Source organism: Synchytrium microbalum, assembly GCF_006535985.1.
Source record: "Synchytrium microbalum strain JEL517 chromosome Unknown SmJEL517_scf0003, whole genome shotgun sequence".
In the NCBI taxonomy this organism is placed as follows: domain Eukaryota; kingdom Fungi; phylum Chytridiomycota; class Chytridiomycetes; order Synchytriales; family Synchytriaceae; genus Synchytrium; species Synchytrium microbalum.
The window spans coordinates 887,957-906,127 of record NW_022158352.1 but is presented as its reverse complement, the minus strand read 5'-3'; the positions used below and the strand labels follow the sequence as shown (position 1 = coordinate 906,127).

Sequence of the window (18,171 nt, the reverse complement as noted above, 5' to 3'; positions counted from 1 at the left end):
ATCTGGAATGCAGTTATGTTCATGACCAGTGTTACTGAGAGGTTCGTCTGGACTAGAGAAACTGCTATGTTTAGAGTAACCTCCGTGTTAGCTACTTCTGAAACCTACTTAACATCGTCTCGTTTTCGTCATTTTCTTTTCGCAGGTCTCTACTTCACTTATGACAGTCTGCCTCCTCACAGCTTGGGTTGGAAGATGGGCAAGAAGCTTCAAGTCGCTTGTGCTCGTGCAAGGTATCTCTGCAAAATTTGATTGCCACCCAGTTCTGCATCAAACTATGATGTACATGTTGATCGATTCGAAGCCGTAATTTGACTAAGTCTGGCTTGATTTAGCGTCTCTGTGCATATCTTCTCTTGGAAAGGTATCTGCTTGATCGTTCACGCATCTACTCGGTTGCTATGTATATCGCTGGAGACTCCATCATCGCAACAACCTGGCAATTTCACCGTTCTGCATTTGGACTCGATCAAGAAAGAAGTCAGGCCTCCCAGTAAACCAAAAGTTCTTGTTGGATGAGCCAATTATTGTTATATCATTTCTGATTCTTACTGGCTTGGTTACTGGCTGTGTTGGAGTCGTGATGTCAGTTATTTTCTATGGCTTAACTGTAGATACTTTCTTAAGCGTTTTGAGCTCGGAGGCTGTAGGGCTCATAGTGGTGATGCCGGCGTTGTTGGTGGTGTCTCAGACTAATTGGAGACGTCGCTTGCATCACTTTACCTTGGTGAAAGTAGTTACAGCCATTTCTCTCTCTGCAACTGGTAGATTAAACTAAGTTTCGACTGTCTACACTCGTTCTAACGACCCCATTGTAGTAATCGCAATTCCTGTCATCCTAACTTTTGTATATGAGCCACCCTCAGAAGCAGGGAAGAGACCTGTTCTCCGAGTATTTTGGTCTGTGCTGTTATCTGCTCCGGTCCTTTCTTTGAGTGGAGCGCTACTCGACACTACAAGACTAGCATGTAATATTGCACTTTCTTGCGCCGTATCACCTGTGATGTGATATTTGCCAGGCAAGTCTTTTTGCGGCTACTGTTATACACTTTCACCGCTCTATACCTTTCCTTTCTTCCTCAAAATGTCAATATTATTTTGATGATCGGCTGCTAGCCTTGAGGGTGCTGCTCATCGATTTAAGGTAAATCTAGCAGCGAATCATTTCAACAAGACTAGACCATAAAAGTTCGTGGGTCATTAGTTTGCTCCATTTGTACTTCTATTGGCCGAGAAAAATCGGATTCTCTCATCGGTCGAGAACCAAGAGCAGGACCGCACTTCTGGTTTGGAGAAGGCAAACCGAGAAAAGGTCGATTTCATGAGTTTCTTATGTCACGAACTCAGAAATCCATTGCACGTCGTACTATCTATGGCTGATATGACCATCGCCCCAAATCCGAATAACGAATACGCCAAAGCTTCAAGCACCGCTGCACAATATATTACCGAGTTATGTAACGAAGTCCTTGATTCTACCAAACTGAAGAGTGGAAAACCTGACTTGGAGCCTAGATGGGTGAATCTAGCTAGCTTGCTGAAGACCAGTACCATTCATTCTCGCTACATGCCACCACGCTTGGAATCACACTGCAATATCACTCTGATTCAGATGTTCCCAACAGACTCTTCACCGACGCTTTACGGTAGCCTGCATTGTTTCGTTGTTTTAATAATTAAGGGTTGCCGATCTCGAACTGCTAATTATATAGATGGAAGTAGTGTCTGACGAATCTATTGGCTTACGCGTGTCTGGTGGTAGTGTCGATGTCTACTTGCGACTCCTCAAAGACGAGTCACTGTCGTCCGATCAAGCACGATTGAGGTACGCCGTTCAGAGTGGATGATTTTTCAGGGGTTTGTTCCGTCTGATCTATCGAATTGTAGGTGTGAGATCGAAGAGACAGAAATTGGCATACATCCGTCACACATACCGACATTATTTTTACCATCCAGGATTGCTAGGGAGCAGACAGCAAGAGTCTCAAGGATCACGTTTAGGGTTGTCCTTGAGTGCTATCCTTGTCGAACTGATGGGCGGAAAAACGAATGTAGAGAGTCAACTAGATCATGGCAGTCGATTCTGGTTTGAATTGGTTGTACCTAGCGAACAACCAAGCCATGTTGTCAACGTTGACGACCCTGATGCGATCGAGTTGACATCCTTATCCAAGAATGTTAAATCGTCAACGCCCTAACGTTGCATCTGAAGTCACGAGTCAGCCATGGAATACCAAACTCGCCAGTAGTGCTGATGTCATAGTGGAAGAACCAAAAGGAAGTGGACGCGGGCTGGATTACAGTTCAGGAAGAACTCTGGCAACAGTAACCACTCGAAAACCTGTATCACCCATACTTGAACCAGGGCGTATCAAGCCGACGACCAGTGCGAAGATTCCATCGATGCCCTCCTCTTGACCATCGTCTCATGCCTTCCACAATGTCTTGCGGGACAGTAATCCCAGAACGAGTAGCGAAGCCGTTGCATCATCTGAGCCATTGGCATACAATATGCCAAATACATGTGACAGGCTTCAACAGAAATCAAGCAAGTCTGATGAGCCCGTTGTTACTTTTCTAGTGGTTCATAACTCGGCTGTCAATCGTGAACTGCTGAATAATCGGTCGAGGCCTGATATGGACTCATATCTGGCTGATGATGGTCAAGAGGCTATTGATCTCGCAGAAAAAGACAAGTACCGAATCATTTTCAGTTAGTTGAGTACTAATTAGATTTACAAATGATTGATACTAATTCAGTTGTTTCTTTTGTTAGCGGACTTGCAAATGCCTACAGTTGATGGTAACGGCGACGCTCTTTGCAACTGTTACGTTTCCACCTCAACAATTTTGTGACTAATAGGCTGGCAAGCTATCGCTCAAATCCGTAACAAGCCCTCAATACCGAAACACCCATTGTCATTACACAGCTTATACTGTGACAGACCGTTTCGTGCGGCAAATTAAAGACCATTGTGGATCGCTACATAGTGTAAATATTTCTCACAGCCTATTAAGTATCGGACTTGCCTTGTATTTGAAAACTTCTTGTCTCCTTGTATTATATTTCTGACCAAATGGACGCAACTGTTGATGCTGGTACCGTGAGAGGGTGACGATTGGAGTTTGAGTAATGTGAGAGCTTCAGAAGTGCGTATGCGACCTGTTTCTTTGTCATCCCGAGTCGAACTTGAAAAATGCAACGCAATGAAAAATCTTCCATCTAGTATGTGCGTTTGAGCTCCTTGACCACAAGCTTCACCACAAAAACGTTGCGAAGCTTGCAAGCCCAGCATTTTTACTATTGCGTCGAGTAAGGTATTGAGGACTCACCCTTTCTTTGTAAAGAGACAATTATGCCTTATCGCACTGGCGCACCGCTGTATTTGTTCGAGGCCTGCTTCCCACCGCAAACAAGAATTACAAGGAAAGAGCTATATAAACTCGTTTCTAGAACTGAAAATTGATGAGCGCCATTTTCGCCTTTGTCAATACTAGGACAGCTTGTTTGTGTCGCCGGAATCTTGGGTAAAGTGGTGGATTTTGTGGTGCTTTGAGCCTAACTCTTTAAGCTTAAAGCACTGAACTGTCTTTACCCCAATTGTAATATTCCCACCACTTGGAACGCAGAATTGGCAACTGTTTCCTGGTAGGAGCCGTTGCTCGACTCTTTTGGATTGGCCTAGCTCGCCATCGTTCGATTTTCCCATTCTTGCTATGGATGCAAACGTAGTAAATGATAATGGTTGGTCATATATTTCTGGGCATTGTTCGTTGTAAAAATCATTTGAAGTGGCGAAATTGTTATATTCAAAGGATCTCACAAATTGGCTTGCTAACATCCGTCGATTAACCAAGTTGGGTAAAAGTGTTAATGTTTATCAGCAACTTCGTAAGGACAGTTCACGTTCCTTCGTATCATATACGATTGTACTCCTACATTTGGTAAAATTGTACATCTGCCTCTGCATTGCTTGATGCTTACAGAACTCATGGGTAGTCAACTGAAAACGAAAGTTGCTCTGCTCAGGTCATGGATGTCGATCCTCACTTAAATTGCTTTTACATAGTAAACAATGATCAACATTGATCAAGACAGTGCCAGGGTCGATTCTGATATGATCAAGTTGAAACAACGCAAGAGATTGTTTACAATGCCCGCTCAATCATCACCAGTCGAAATTTACAGCAGATCAAGTATTCGAGCACGTGAAATTGTATGAGGCTCCACAACGCCTCCAGTACTAGTGATACTAATTGTAGAATTATCTGATAATCGCAGAGGCCTGACGGTGGCGACGACGCCATCTCAGCCTTTACTACTCAGAAGTACATCCAACGTTATTGAACCGAATCATCTCGTGGTTGATTCGATATCACAACATGTCAACCCACAACTTTTCGATCATCACCCCATGAACTTGACAAGCTCTCCTTGACAGTAATCTCAAGAGTATCAAAGAAGCTAGCTGGCGGGTCTTGTTTCGGAGCGTATCAGTCCATTTATTCGACTGCATTCAAAGGATGGCAACCAAGGCTGACGATGTACTCACGATTGGTTTTCTGGTCGTCGATGACTCGTATGTGAATCGGGCACTTTTGCAAAAGATGCTGAATCAGTTGAAGCCTGATATGGGATTGCATACGGCTAATGATGGCCAGGAGGCTATTGATCTTGCAGGAAAACACAAATATCGGATGATCTTCAGTAGGTTTGAACACGGATACTGATTAGGGCATGCCGATGATCATTAATACCGATTAGATTATGCGTACTCATTCGCACAAATTCTTCTTCGTTATAGTGGACTTGCAGATGCCTAGAGTTGATGGTATCAAGTTTTTATTTGTGCTTAGCATGTCGGCTAGACTGTGGACTAGGCTCACAGCTTTTCCTGAACTTAGGTTGGCAAGCCATTGCTCATATCCAGAAAGGAGGCATCAATAGTCAAACCCCTATCGTCATCACATCAGCGAATACTGTAAAGGAAGACGATGGGAATTTTGGGAGATGTGAGGTGTTGACGAAACCGATTAAAGCCGCAGATCTGAAGTCCATTGTGGATCGCTACATAGTGTAAATCCGCCTACAGCCCATCATGAACGAGCCTGCTACATGTTCATATTAGATGACATCCCTTTGTAGTCATCAGTCCAATAAACGCTCGTCACAGACACACTGGACGCAAATTGGTGATTTACCAGGCTTGCGACTCGATTAACGAAAACGCAGGAATGGTATTGCGGCTCCTGGAGACGATATCCGACTCGCGTTGTTCACTTATAACTCGTTTTGGTCTCGCCTGCAAAACTTGCATTGCAAAAAGGCATGACAAATTTCCACTGGAATCGCAAAGTGCAGCCAGAGGGTGTGAGTTTGGGGAGGAGGTACCGAAGCTGGAGAGTTAGAACCATATACTTTCAACCAGTAAAAAGTGCTCTTGGACTGGATATCGGAGCTCTTACACGCAGTGCATGCTCATGCCCACTGTACCGACCTTATCTTCACAATGACGAAGGAATGGATCAGATTTATTGCCTGGAATCTGGCAATATTCATCGCTGCTGTAGTCTCAAGGTCGCTATACGACAATGAACTACTCGCATTCAGAGGGAGTTCACTCAAATTTCGAAGCATGAGTTACATTGCAGTATCGCCGTAATTTTGATTATTGGAGGCCCATTACAGTACTTTACCTAACATCTAGACCTATTTTTGGATACAGCTGACCATTTCAATTATGGCCGGAAGCATCATCACCGCGTGGGTCGAAGGTGTGAGCGATAGGGACTTTGTGTTCTTGGAAGGTAATGTTTTGCTTTGACCTTGTCACGAAATCAGGAGACAGCCCATGACATTACCATTCTAATCAGTGGAACTCTGCTTATCGACTTTTTTAAGTCAGTATGGGTTGATCATGTAAATCTAGAGAACGTGGCGATGTTTAGTGTAGGAGAACCCATTCAAGCAATCATCATGTCGATCTTTCTGATTTGTGTCTGGAGATTCCGGAGAAGGAAGGCAGGGCTATCACTGAATGAACCACTCGTGTTGGACAAAACCTATATTGTCGTTTGTTTTTCAACGCAAGCAGTGTTTCACGAATTTTCTTGCCAATGCCTGTCGATTCACCAAATCTGGCGGAGGTGTCGATGTTTACTAGCAACTTCTCGATACTTGCAACTTCTCGAAGACAGTTCAGTCCATTCAGATTATGTACGATTGAAGGTAATTCAAAACTGTCATTTTAACTAGCAATGAACGCCAAGACCTAAGAGAATCGGTTTCCTTTAGATGTGAAGTCGCAGATACAGGGATTGGAGTAGCTTCGTTCAGTATTGGTAGTCAGCAGACAACACGAGAGTATCAAGGATGAGGTTTAGGCCTGTCCTGGACTGCCATGCTTGTGGAACTCGTGGGTGGTAAATTAAACGTAGAACGTCAAGTCGGTCATGGAAGTCGCTTCTGGTTTGAATTGGTTGTTCCTGCTGAACAATCAAGTCATTTTGTCATCGTCGATACTGAGATCAACGATTATCGCCGATCTCAGTACAGCAACGATGGTCGATTCCGAGATGATGGAGTTGAAGCCCTCCTCATTCACTGTGGATAATGACTCGTCAAGTATGAGTCATAAACAGTCGCCAAAGAAACGTGTGCACCATCATAGGAGAGGTGTTTGTTGATGTCATAGTGGAAGAACCCCAAAGATATGACGGTGGGCCTGCCGACAACAGAACAGGAACGACGTTGAACGCTCTTTCCAAAAGGAAGTCGGCATCGACAGTCATTGAAGAAAAGAATGTCATCGTGTAAGTCCACCGCCATCATTCCACCAACTAAGAAAGCACATCCACCAACCACATCCTTACCACCATCTGATATTTTTCGAGGAACTTTGCCAGACAGGCATTCTGAGGGTAGTAGGAGTAGTACAGCTCCAGCTGCAACTTTTCAGGTCGGAGAAAGTGTCGCATTGAACGATTACGAGACGACCGACACCGCGAACAGTTCGGATACCACAGAAGCACCCACAGTTGGGTTTCTTGTGGGTGATGACTAGGAAGCCAATCGTGAATTGTTGCAACGTCTGCTGAACCGTTTGAAACCTGATATGGAATTACGTATGGCTAATGATGGTCAAGAGGCTATTGATCTCACAGAAAGACTAGTTGCAAATGCCGAGGTTTGATGGTAACTGTGACTCATCAAACAAATCTATCCGTTTTCTAACCCCTCAACAAACCCCTTGAGAATCTCACGCTCGCAAGCTATTGCTCATACACGCAAAGAAGGTCTCAATATTTCAACCATTGTCATCACAACAGCTAATGACGTGACGGAAGAAGAAGGTTCTATTGACGAATGTATATTGACCAATGTGAAGTCTTGTCAAAACCATTCCTCTCAAAAGATTTGAAGGCCATTTTCGATCGTTACTTATAATGAATACCATATATGTCCCTGTGATTATGATATGAGCTAGATCGTTAGTGAATGTAAAGTAGGTTCTTTGTAATTCGCGTTTAGGTTGCAACATAATATATACGAGACCAAGAAGGTGATTCTTTGCGGGTTCATTTTGCGCATTCGTTGGGGTTACTAAGTACGACGTTTGGTCAAAATACGACAGAAATGCACCGATCATGAAGGAATTGCGGAACAACAGAACTGTAACAGAACTAGCTTCCCTTGGTCGAACCCTGGAGTTAAACCGAGGTCCTAGAACAAATCTTGTTCAAACTTAGAGCCAAACCATCTGAAAGACCGACTGATTGGTTTTTATGGATGAAAAGGCGAATGAAGACATACTGAAGTGTTCCCGTCATTGGTGCCGTCGACATTGGCCTCTCTGCATAGCAAAGGCGTTTCTACCGTTGCTCGTCGTTTATTCCGAGAATGGCTGTACAGAAACATTGGATCCGCTTCTTCAGCTGGAATTTGGCAATGTTCATATGTAGTCTAGTTGGCAGATCGCTATACAATAATGAATTACTCGTATTTCGGGTAAGCTTTGGTGTTATCAGTGAATCAGTTGCATTGGAGCGTGACAATGATTTCGCATCTGGAGGAGCTTCGAAGATTACGTATCCAACTTTTGGTTGTATTTTGATACAACTTGCTTGAGTCCTACAGATCCCGTAGTAACTTTTCTTCATCTCCGCAACATAGATTACAGTTTCAATCATGACTGGAAGCATCATTACATCGTATGTGGCGGGATTAAACAAGCAAAACCTGAAGTCTTTTGTCATCTTGGAAGGTATTCAATGTGAAATGACGAGTGAGTCTGCCAGAAGGCAGCTCTTTAACATTCCTCCTCTGAATAGTGTCACTCTGTTTATCCAACTTCCTCGGCCGATACGCGGTGGATCATACAAACATTGACAATGTGGGAATGTATAGTTTAGGAGAACCTTTTCAAGCTATCATCATTTCGAGCTTCCTTCTACTTGTTTGGACACGCTCAAGAAGAAAGGCAGGACTTCCACTCAATCAACCACTGTTGCTGGACGAAGCTTCCATTGTTACACCTTTCATTCCCGTAGCGATCTTTGTGACTGGCCTAGTTTCAATCATCGACTCCGCTATATATTATAATTTGTCTCTGGACGTCTTTTTAGATTCTTGGTGCTCGGAAGGTGTAGGCATCATAATAACTCTTCCCGCGGTGCTCCTCGTGAGTCAGAGTGATTGGAGGCATCGCTTAAAGTTTACTTGGATGAGGGCAGCTACGGGCACTTTTTTGGCTGTCACAGGTAAGATCTTAGACAATTTCATTGCTTTTCTCGTTGTTCGTTGTTTTTCTCGTTTAACGAAACCTTTCTAGTCGTCGCAATACCCATCGTCGTCTCCTTTGTATTCGAGACCGCTGATTTGGCTGCGATGGATCCTGGCTTTAAAGTTTCTTGGAGTGTGCTCTTCAGCCTACCAGTTTTGGCGTTGAGTAGCGTACTACTCGGTACTACCGGTCTCACCTGCAATTTGCTCCTGTTTTCGATTGCGACACCAATGATACGTTTCTTGCCAGGTACAGATAATGAGCACTATTAACATTTCGTCATCAATTTAACATTGAACCCTTTTTTCAGGTGACTCTTCTCAAGACGATCATCTCTTGTCATTGATGATCCTACTCATTGACTTGACGTAAGGTTTGTTGCCTAACTACATGGAACCGTTGTCAACATTGACTTTTTTGGTTTCTTAGTATGTTACCATTTTTTGTCTTGCTGGCAGACAGGAATCGGCTTCTTGCATCGGTCGAAAGGCAGGTCGAAGACCGAACTGTAGAGCTCAGGAGAGCAAACCGAGAAAAGACAGAATTCATGAGTTTTTTATGTCATGAACTACGGAACCCATTACATGTCGTACTATCCATGGCTGATATGACACTAACAGAAAACCCAGGAAACGAATATGCCAAGGCTTCAATTACCGCCGCAACATACATGACGGATTTATGTAACGATGTACTTGATGCTACCAAGCTCAAAAATGGCAAGACGTCCATTGAACCGCATTGGGTGGATCTTTCCAGCTTGTTGAAGCAGCAGTGCGTCTCGTTTTCGCTCCATGCTGCGACGCTGGGCATCAATCTGCAATGTCATTGTGACGTAGATGTACCAGATCGACTGTACACTGACGATTTACGGTATGTTACGGAATTTTCTTGAAATGGGCGTGTAATTTATCTTGAACGGAACTGGTCCATGTCTTTAGATGGAGGCAATGTATTACAAATTTGCTTGCCAACGCCTGTCGATTTACCAAGACGGGTGGTAGTGTGGATTTTTACCTTCAACGTCTCAAAGATGGCTCACTTGCTTCGGATCACGTACGATTGAGGTACACCGTTGATCTGAGCATATCTTTTCAGATTGCCTCATGTGATTTTCGCATCTTTTAGGTGTGAGGTGGTAGATACAGGCATTGGAATAGATCCATCACACCTACCGACACTATTTGTACCATTCAACATTTCTAGTCAGCAAACGACACGGGAATATCAGGGCTCGGGTTTAGGATTGTCCGTGAGTGCCATGCTGATCGAACTGATGGGCGGTAAACTGAATGTAGAAAGCCAACGAGGGAAAGGTACTAGATTCTGGTTTGAATTGATTGTAATGCATCAACCACCATCGCCAGCTCTCCAGGCCAATATTGAGCTAGAGGGTGTTGATCTTGGTATAACCGAAGTCGCTATGATGGAATTGAAAAATCCCTCAGCAGCTCTTGAAATTGATACATCAGGCGGGGACTGGAGCCCACCACTCAATAATTCTAGCTGGACTGCAGTTGAAGTTGATGTTGATGATGTGGAAAGAACATCGGCTCAGTCAGAACCTACCCCTATGATTCCCTCTACACCTGATCACTCCGCCACATCGTCTCCTCTACCGCTAGACCGTATGATGATTAACGACATTACCCCTCAACGGAGTCAAATCCCGATAGAACAGCAGCCGGAATCCATCGACCAGCAGCCAGGATCTGAATCTAGTGACCGCATAATCGGTGCCCTTGTAGTTGATGACTCGGATGTTAATCGAGCGCTATTGAAACGTATGCTTCAGCGCTTGCGGCCTGATATGGAACTGCACACGGCTAATGATGGTCAGGAGGCTATTGATCTGGCAGAGCGGCACAAGTATCACATCATCTTCAGTAAGTTTCTTATGAATTTAGATGTGTATAAGTTTGAAAAGGTTACACTCTTTGTTTCTTTTTGTAGTGGATTTGCAAATGCCCAGGGTCGACGGTTGGCAAGCTATAGGGCACATTCGGAAGGAAGGCCTCAATACCAATACCCCCATTGTCATCACAACAGCCAATACAGTGACGGATGAAGCGAATGCCATTGGTCGATGTAGCGTCTTGTCGAAACCATTTCTCACCAAGGACTTGAAGAGAGCTCTTGACCGTCACATATGAGCGACCAAACCCTAAGAACAGCACCAAACGTGTATAACATGGAACTACATTGACCTGTCACCCTGTAAATTCCGTCACATGTGAGCGACCAAACCCTAAGAAAAGCACCAAACGTGTATAACATGGAATTACATTGACCTGCAACCCTGTAAATTCTTAATAATTTAGCTGGCCGTTAAACCTTACCAATCCACCAAAATGTAGTAGTGTATATGTAAATCAGCAGTCTAGTCTACATATTAGCATGAGCTGGTCAATGGAATGTGTACGTTGAAGTGTTTTCTCAGCCTTGCAAATTTCCGGATCAAGGCGCCACTCGCGTAGTGTGTAGTTTGATTTGCTGCATTTTAATTCAATGAAATACAAGCAACCAAGCGAAAACATTATAAGGTGAATGCAAAACTCAGATATTTGATCCAATGCAAGCGGAGAAAAAAGATATGTGAAGTTCTTAGCACGTGAAGAAACGTGATGGCATTCTGCACCTCCTTCCATGGCCTAAGTCCATAGGACGAGATCGAACGTTTCAAAGTTTGCGGGGGTTTTTCTTACTTTTGCGGACAGCTGGATCCGTTCATGGAACAATGATCCAAACAAACGAAAAGACCATGTCGAAAAAGACCATGGCTGTGACTAGGGCCTGACAAGATTGGGTTGTCCTGTTGTCTGTTCCCCCTTTGGATCAAAAGGAAAACGAAGAGATTGTGAGGTCTTGCCGTCCTCGATCGTCTATATGTTGGCCGCCCCACAACAGCATAGTTACAAGTCGAGTTGCTGTCTGAACAACCTAAAAAAGGTTGTTTGATCAAGATGCTGTGGCTACATTTCACATGTTGGAATGTCTCCATTCTAGTAGCATCCTTGGTCGGTAGATCTCTTTATAACCACCAACTCCTAGTGTTTAGGGTAGGTTTGGTACACATGTCCGCAAACATTAACCTTCCCGTGTTTTGGGGAGGCCAGACACCCAAGACCAAAGGAAGACCAGCAAATAGCCAACCTAATCCATCCATTATTTTGAAATAGTTGGCTGTGGCGATCATGACCGGCTGTCTCATTACAGCATATGTGCAACGATGGGCTCGGAATGCATATTCCTATGCAATCCTGGAAGGTAACGAAAGCAACCATTTAATGGAACAGATCTTGTCCGGAATTCATTTTTATTTACTGGCGGATCAATTTCCGAATCCATCTTTGCTCTCTTGTTAACTGGACAAGCATGTTACGAAGCCTTGCTCAACACTCTGCCCTCAACTAGTGTCAGTATGGTTGTTCAATGCCTTTGGAAAGATGATAATAGATAGTTCGAATTTCACTGCAATAGCAACATACTCTTTTGGAGAATTCTTTGTCGCCAACGCTATGGCATTCTCTTTGATCGCACTATGGTCACGGGCACGAAGAAAGTCAGGACTATCCCTTGATCAACCACTCTTGTTGGACGAGATTCATCTGGTCATGCCGTTTATTGTGCTGTCCCTCTTGCTATCCGCTCTAGTTGCTGTAGTCAGGTCTTATCCATCAGGCTTGGGGCTTTCGGGATTTCTCGACTGGTTTGCTAGTCAGAGTGTTGGTCTTGTCGTCACGCTTCCGGCTGTGCTGCTAGTCTCCCAAACTGATTGGAGGCACCGCTCGAATTTCACCTGGACTAGGATGTTGATAGCCACTATTCTCACTGTCGCGGGTACTGCAACAAAGCGATCTTATCGTATTCCTCAAGTTTTCACTGACATTATTTACGTACTAGTCATTACTATTCCGATAGCTGTTTCGTTTGTGTATGAGACACCGCTATTAACTGTTCGTCCCGCTACATTCAAAGTATTTTGGGCTGTTTTATTTACAGTGAGTAGCACCTTCAATCACGAAATACTTTCTAGCTCGAATAGGTGATGCCAAAAGTCTTCTTCTTAGGTCCCTGTTTTGGCTCTTAGTGGCGTCCTGCTTGGCACTACCGGTCTTGCACTTCATTTGTTACTGTTTTCGATTGCAACTCCCATGATACGTTTCTTGCCAGGTATTTATTGTATATCAAGCCCTCACTGGTCTAGGTCACCCCTTCTGATAATTTTTTGTGACTAGGCGACTTTGAGTACGACGATCATCTGCTGGCAATGATGATTCTTCTCATCGACCTGAGGTAAAATGTCCCCCACTCATGAAAGCGGAAATAGTCCGATTGTTCAAAACTAGTCTGATCCTTTTCTTTCAGCATGATACCGTTTTTCGTTTTGTTAGCGGACAGGAATCGCTTCCTTGGATCAGTTGAAAAACAAGTGCAGGAACGAACAATAGAGTTAGTGAAGGCAAACCAAGAGAAAACCGAATTTATGAGTTTCCTTTGCCACGAACTACGCAACCCATTACATGTTGTACTCTCCATGGCGGATATGACCATGACAGAGAACCCAAATAACGAATATGCCAAAGCTTCAATTACGGCCGCACGATATATGGCGGATTTATGCAACGATGTGCTTGATGCTACAAAACTGAAAAGTGGCAAGACTTCTATTGAGCCACATTGGGGGGATCTGGCTACCATGCTAAACGAGCAGTGTCATTCATTCGCATTGCATGCTGCAACCCTTGGAATCAATTTGGAGTATCACTGCGATGCGACTGTACCAGATAAGCTCTATACTGACAATCTACGGTACCCTTCTCGTTTTTCTGATGTTTTGGTTGATCGGGCCAGTTACTAAATTGATTTAAAATAGGTGGAGGCAGTGCCTCACGAATCTACTCGCTAATGCGTGTCGATTTACTAAGTCGGGCGGCAGGGTAGATGTTTCGCTATATTTGATCAAAGACGGTACAATACCTCTAGATCACGTACGACTAAGGTAACGCCCTTTGCAGTAACTTCCTTTGCAAGTTTTGTGGCTTTTCAGAATCTGAACAATGGATTCTCTTTCTAGATGCGAGGTGGCGGACACAGGAATCGGAATAGATCCATCACATATACCGACACTCTTTGCTCCATTCAGTATTGCCAGTCAACAAACAACACGCGAATATCAAGGATCAGGGTTAGGTTTGTCGTTGAGTGCTATGCTCGTCGAACTTATGGGCGGTAAACTACAAGTTGAAAGTCAACCTGGCCACGGCACTAGATTCTGGTTTGAACTCATTGTCCGAAGAGAAACATCATCGCAAACTCCACACACGAGCATTGGTATGGAAGGGATGGATCTTGGTACACCCCGTGTTGCCATGATAGAAATGAATTCTGTTTCAGGCCATCATTGCAATCACACAGCAGGCACGTGCCACTGCCATCAAGCATCTGGCACCAGTGTTTGCACCCATCATACGTCTAGCACAGGGGCTTGTGGGGTTCATAGGCTGGCCATCTTGCCCAAGTCACAGAATAATTCGAGAGAGGGTCTAGCTGATGATGACACCATAGTAGATATCCACCCAGTGAAACGAACCAATTCAGAGCCCACTGCAGTGGTTCCTTTCACGACAACAAAACAACCTGATCAGCCCACCATGTCACAAACATCACCACTAGGCCTTATGATGAGCAATGACATAGGTACACATATGCGAGGCAGGGACCGCAATGAAAGTAATAGTTTTGTCATGTCTGATCAAGTGGCAGACAATGTGCCGGCAACAATACCAAACGACTTTACTCAAGAGATAACACCCACGCAGCCGGAATCCAATACCTTTGAACACATAATTGGTGCTCTTGTAGTTGACGACTCAGATGTAAATCGAGCACTTCTGAAACGTATGCTGAATCGTTTAAAGCCTGATATGGAGTTGCATATGGCGAATGATGGGCAAGAGGCTATTGACCTTGCAGAGCAACACAAGTACCGAATAATATTTAGTAAGGAATTCAATTTTTTATGAGTTTGAGACATGATGTTTAAGACACTGATGCGGTTTTTTTTTGACTCATAGTGGATTTGCAAATGCCAAGAGTTGATGGCTGGCAAGCCATCTCGCACATCCGGAAAGCAGGTCTGAATATCGATACGCCTATCGTCATCACTTCAGCCAATACTGTATTGGTTGAAGAAGACACCATCAGGCAATGCGGTGTCTTGCCGAAACCATTTCTTGTAAAGGACTTGAAGTCTGCTCTCGATAAGTATATATAGTGTCGAATGTCTACAGGAAAACCTCAACTAGAAATAATGTATTTTAACCGCATACCCACAACGACGCCCATCACGGTCTTTAACTGTAAATGTCAAAACTATTTCTAATATATTAATCTGACTAGTCACAGTTTGTTTCAGGTTTGTTCCTGGCTTCACAACATGGCACCGACGTGTCCGTCTCCTCTTGGATCAGACCCACCGACTAAGTATCTCTGCTTAGTCCTCGGATCTCTTCTATTTGCAATGACTTGAGCACGTCCCATTTTATTACGCTCGTGAGAACTCAACACTTCAATGTAATGTCCCATCTCTCGTAACTTTTGAATCGTTGCAGCAGGCGTCCCTTCTTCGACCCAAGTGATACCGTCGAATGGGCCTATGCAGAAGCGTAGAGCATCGACAGCTGCTTGTGGGTCCAAACCGAATTCCATCATGTTGAATAGGACTTGGACGTGGCCTTGTGGTTGCATCTATGACAGTGTTTTAGTGAGAATTAATCACTGGGTGAGGAAATGGCGAGACAGCATTACAAAACCGCCCATATTTCCATATGAGAGGTACAATTCTGATGTGGTAGCTAACGTTGCCATGGCGGGAATTATCTAACAAAACAGAGGACTGGTGAGCTAAAAACAAACCTCGTTGTGAGGCCAAATTGAAGTTACGGTATGGTATGGCCTTTTTCCTGGAGCAAGTACATTTGGATGACCTGAAAATCAATGAATGTTAACACACATATGCTTTGGAAAGAACACGACAAAAACAGATAGACCTTCTTGAAGAGAAAAGTTCGATCCCCTGTTTTGAAGTGCAACACCAGTTCCTTTTGCAACAGCTCCCTGCATTTACGAAACAGGTTTAGGTCATCACATACTCGAAGGAAAACAAGTATCGAAATATCAGAAATGAGGTGAAGGTCAAACTTACACATCCAAACGGCTCATACAAACTATTGATAAATGAACAAGCGTTTCCTTCAGCGTCGACAACGGTGAAATAGACTGTATCTGAAGAATATTGGGGTGATCCAGCGGTTATGTCGGCCCTTGCATGATGAGGATCAATCAAATTTGCTCGCGATTTCAGGTATTCCTTGTCCAAGAGACCTTTACTTGGCACTGGGACAATTGCTGGATCTGCGATATCTATGTATGAGAGGCAGAAAGTCAGTCAACGAGATAGGGTGATGATCATACAACACATACATTGTCTAGCATCGGAAAACGCAAGTCTTAGGGCCTCAATGAGGTAGTGCAGATACTCAGGGCTGTTGTGACCCAGAGTTTTGAAATCGATTCCACGGTCCTGCCACAAGGATTCTAAGATGCCCAATGCTATTAAGGCAACGATTCCTTGTGACGAGGGAGGTATCTCGTGAACGATAACTCCCTTGTAGTTTATGGAGACTGGATCGACCAGAGTGGAAGTATGTGATTTGAGATCTTCCAAGGTCATGAGGCCGCCGTTCTCTCGGATGGTGTTGACTATAGCTTCAGCGATTCGGCCTTCATAGAATCCCTTCTTGCCTTCTCGAGCGACAGTCCTAAACGTTCTATAGTGGACGGTGATTCAGATTGATCTTGCGGAGTTACGGAAGTCTCGCGTCTCTGTCTGAGCACTTACTCAGCAAGCTCTGGCATGCTCATTATCTCTCCAGCACGTGGTGCTCTGTTATCAATAAGGAGCTCACCACCATACTTGGATCCAGTTCGAAGCTTTCCAGCTCCTACAGCCCATATGAAACTCGATATAGGCGAAACGGGATATCCATTCTCTGCAAGGTCGATTGCAGGTTGCAGTATATCCTGCATAGACACCTTGCCAGAGCCAAAGTGCTGCACACTATCACACCAACCAGCAGCAGCTCCTAAAGGTCCCGATCTTCGTCATTAGTAGATTGAATGCTTGGTATGCCAATGAACTCGTACCTGGGACAGTGCAAGCGTTCACGTCCGTGAAGGGGATCTCAGTTGTATATCCCATGGCATGTGCTTTTGCCTGCAGGCGTGGCGTTAGTCCAAGTCAATTAGGGATGCTTTACAGAACCTAATCATGACTCCACGCACCAAACTGAGAGCAGCTGGAGCACGTCCTGTTCCATTCAAGCCTTTGACGATCTTTGTTTTGGCATTATAGTAGAGGAGAAACATGTCACCACCAATACCAGTTTGATGAGGTTCAGTGACGTTCATAGCAGCAGCCACCTAGAAAGATGTCAAGAAAGAAGTCATGTAAGAGATGCTGGAACTTGTGTCACAATTTGAATTTTGTGTACATACAGCGACACAGGCATCAACAGCGTTTCCACCCATTTGTAATATCTTGAGGCCAGCATTGACTGCCAATGGCTGGGATGCACAAACTAGCCCCTTTGTTGAATAGACAGGTGATCGCCTAGAATTGAAGATGAATTGTGGATGTCTCGATGGCCCATATGGGCTGTCAAGACTTGGCTCCATGGGATGCACAAGAATGCCCGGTTGCTTAGTTTAAGGTCAAGTTGGAACGGCAGTGTTTAGTCTGGAATCGGATTCGGCAAAAGGACAGGAGCAACACGGCAAGAACGTGCATAAATGGTGGAGCTGGCGATCGAATCGGAGTATCAAGAGCCTTCATGAAGGAAGAATCGTTTCTTGTCAGATTGCACCTGGCACGGTGCGAGTTGCTTGCTTCGCTCGCGTGAAAGGAAAACACGACACGTAGCATTTCGCGTCCTTGTCGTTGAGAGTGTGGAGCCAATACATATATTTCAGGTATTATTGATGGCGTACCGAGCGTAGAATCGCTGATTTTCCTTCCTTTCGTCCCTTCGGTGGGTCTTCGAAATTGACACAGCTTTACAACCACGTGCAATTAGTTTCTCGCCTTTTTTGTTGCTATTCTGACAAGCACAAGAAGGTCATATAATCGTTTTGCTATAGTTTTGAGCTTCTTTCTCTTCCGGAAGGTATCCTCCTACTTGGGTTGTCTCGCTTTTGACGTCTCCAAACTTCACCGGAAAGCTGACGAAGAAACGTCCGTTACGACCAATACAACCAACAACAACATAGTGAACAAGGTCATATTTGATATTATAAGCTAATTTAGTCCGGTCGATGTGGTATGATT

General features: G+C 44.3%; 6 protein-coding genes across 6 annotated transcripts; 5 read left to right on the top strand and 1 right to left on the bottom strand.

Moving 5' to 3' along the window:
• Positions 1-1,372: 1,372 nt before the first annotated feature.
• Positions 1,373-2,967, top strand: SmJEL517_g01011 (uncharacterized protein; the record flags this gene model as incomplete). The annotated part of the gene is made up of 6 exons (XM_031166939.1): positions 1,373-1,519; positions 1,713-1,825; positions 2,175-2,386; positions 2,582-2,713; positions 2,777-2,803; positions 2,864-2,967. The coding sequence occupies 6 exons, from the start codon at positions 1,373-1,375 to the stop codon at positions 2,965-2,967; spliced, it is 735 nt and encodes a 244-aa protein (XP_031027206.1).
• Positions 2,968-4,524: 1,557 nt separating this feature from the next.
• SmJEL517_g01010 (uncharacterized protein) lies at positions 4,525-5,081 on the top strand (the record flags this gene model as incomplete). The annotated part of the gene is made up of 3 exons (XM_031166938.1): positions 4,525-4,708; positions 4,806-4,832; positions 4,906-5,081. The coding sequence occupies 3 exons, from the start codon at positions 4,525-4,527 to the stop codon at positions 5,079-5,081; spliced, it is 387 nt and encodes a 128-aa protein (XP_031027207.1).
• Positions 5,082-6,453: 1,372 nt separating this feature from the next.
• SmJEL517_g01009 (uncharacterized protein) lies at positions 6,454-7,064 on the top strand (the record flags this gene model as incomplete). The annotated part of the gene is made up of 3 exons (XM_031166937.1): positions 6,454-6,625; positions 6,696-6,813; positions 6,911-7,064. The coding sequence occupies 3 exons, from the start codon at positions 6,454-6,456 to the stop codon at positions 7,062-7,064; spliced, it is 444 nt and encodes a 147-aa protein (XP_031027041.1).
• Positions 7,065-8,188: 1,124 nt separating this feature from the next.
• Positions 8,189-10,936, top strand: SmJEL517_g01008 (uncharacterized protein; the record flags this gene model as incomplete). Its single annotated transcript, XM_031166936.1, has 8 exons — positions 8,189-8,264; positions 8,332-8,760; positions 8,832-9,032; positions 9,094-9,151; positions 9,213-9,656; positions 9,725-9,850; positions 9,912-10,669; positions 10,737-10,936. 8 exons carry the CDS (start codon positions 8,189-8,191, stop codon positions 10,934-10,936), a joined length of 2,292 nt encoding a protein of 763 aa, XP_031027040.1.
• A 1,041-nt stretch (positions 10,937-11,977) lies between these two features.
• On the top strand, positions 11,978-15,060 carry SmJEL517_g01007 (uncharacterized protein; the record flags this gene model as incomplete). Its single annotated transcript, XM_031166935.1, has 9 exons — positions 11,978-12,050; positions 12,198-12,623; positions 12,687-12,784; positions 12,854-12,956; positions 13,022-13,079; positions 13,152-13,595; positions 13,660-13,785; positions 13,861-14,786; positions 14,861-15,060. 9 exons carry the CDS (start codon positions 11,978-11,980, stop codon positions 15,058-15,060), a joined length of 2,454 nt encoding a protein of 817 aa, XP_031027035.1.
• Positions 15,061-15,215: 155 nt separating this feature from the next.
• Positions 15,216-17,522, bottom strand: SmJEL517_g01006 (uncharacterized protein; the record flags this gene model as incomplete). Its single annotated transcript, XM_031166934.1, has 10 exons — positions 15,216-15,533; positions 15,594-15,665; positions 15,729-15,772; positions 15,836-15,902; positions 15,991-16,208; positions 16,269-16,615; positions 16,687-16,930; positions 16,992-17,061; positions 17,130-17,267; positions 17,343-17,522. The coding sequence occupies 10 exons, from the start codon at positions 17,520-17,522 to the stop codon at positions 15,216-15,218; spliced, it is 1,698 nt and encodes a 565-aa protein (XP_031027034.1).
• Positions 17,523-18,171: the final 649 nt, after the last annotated feature.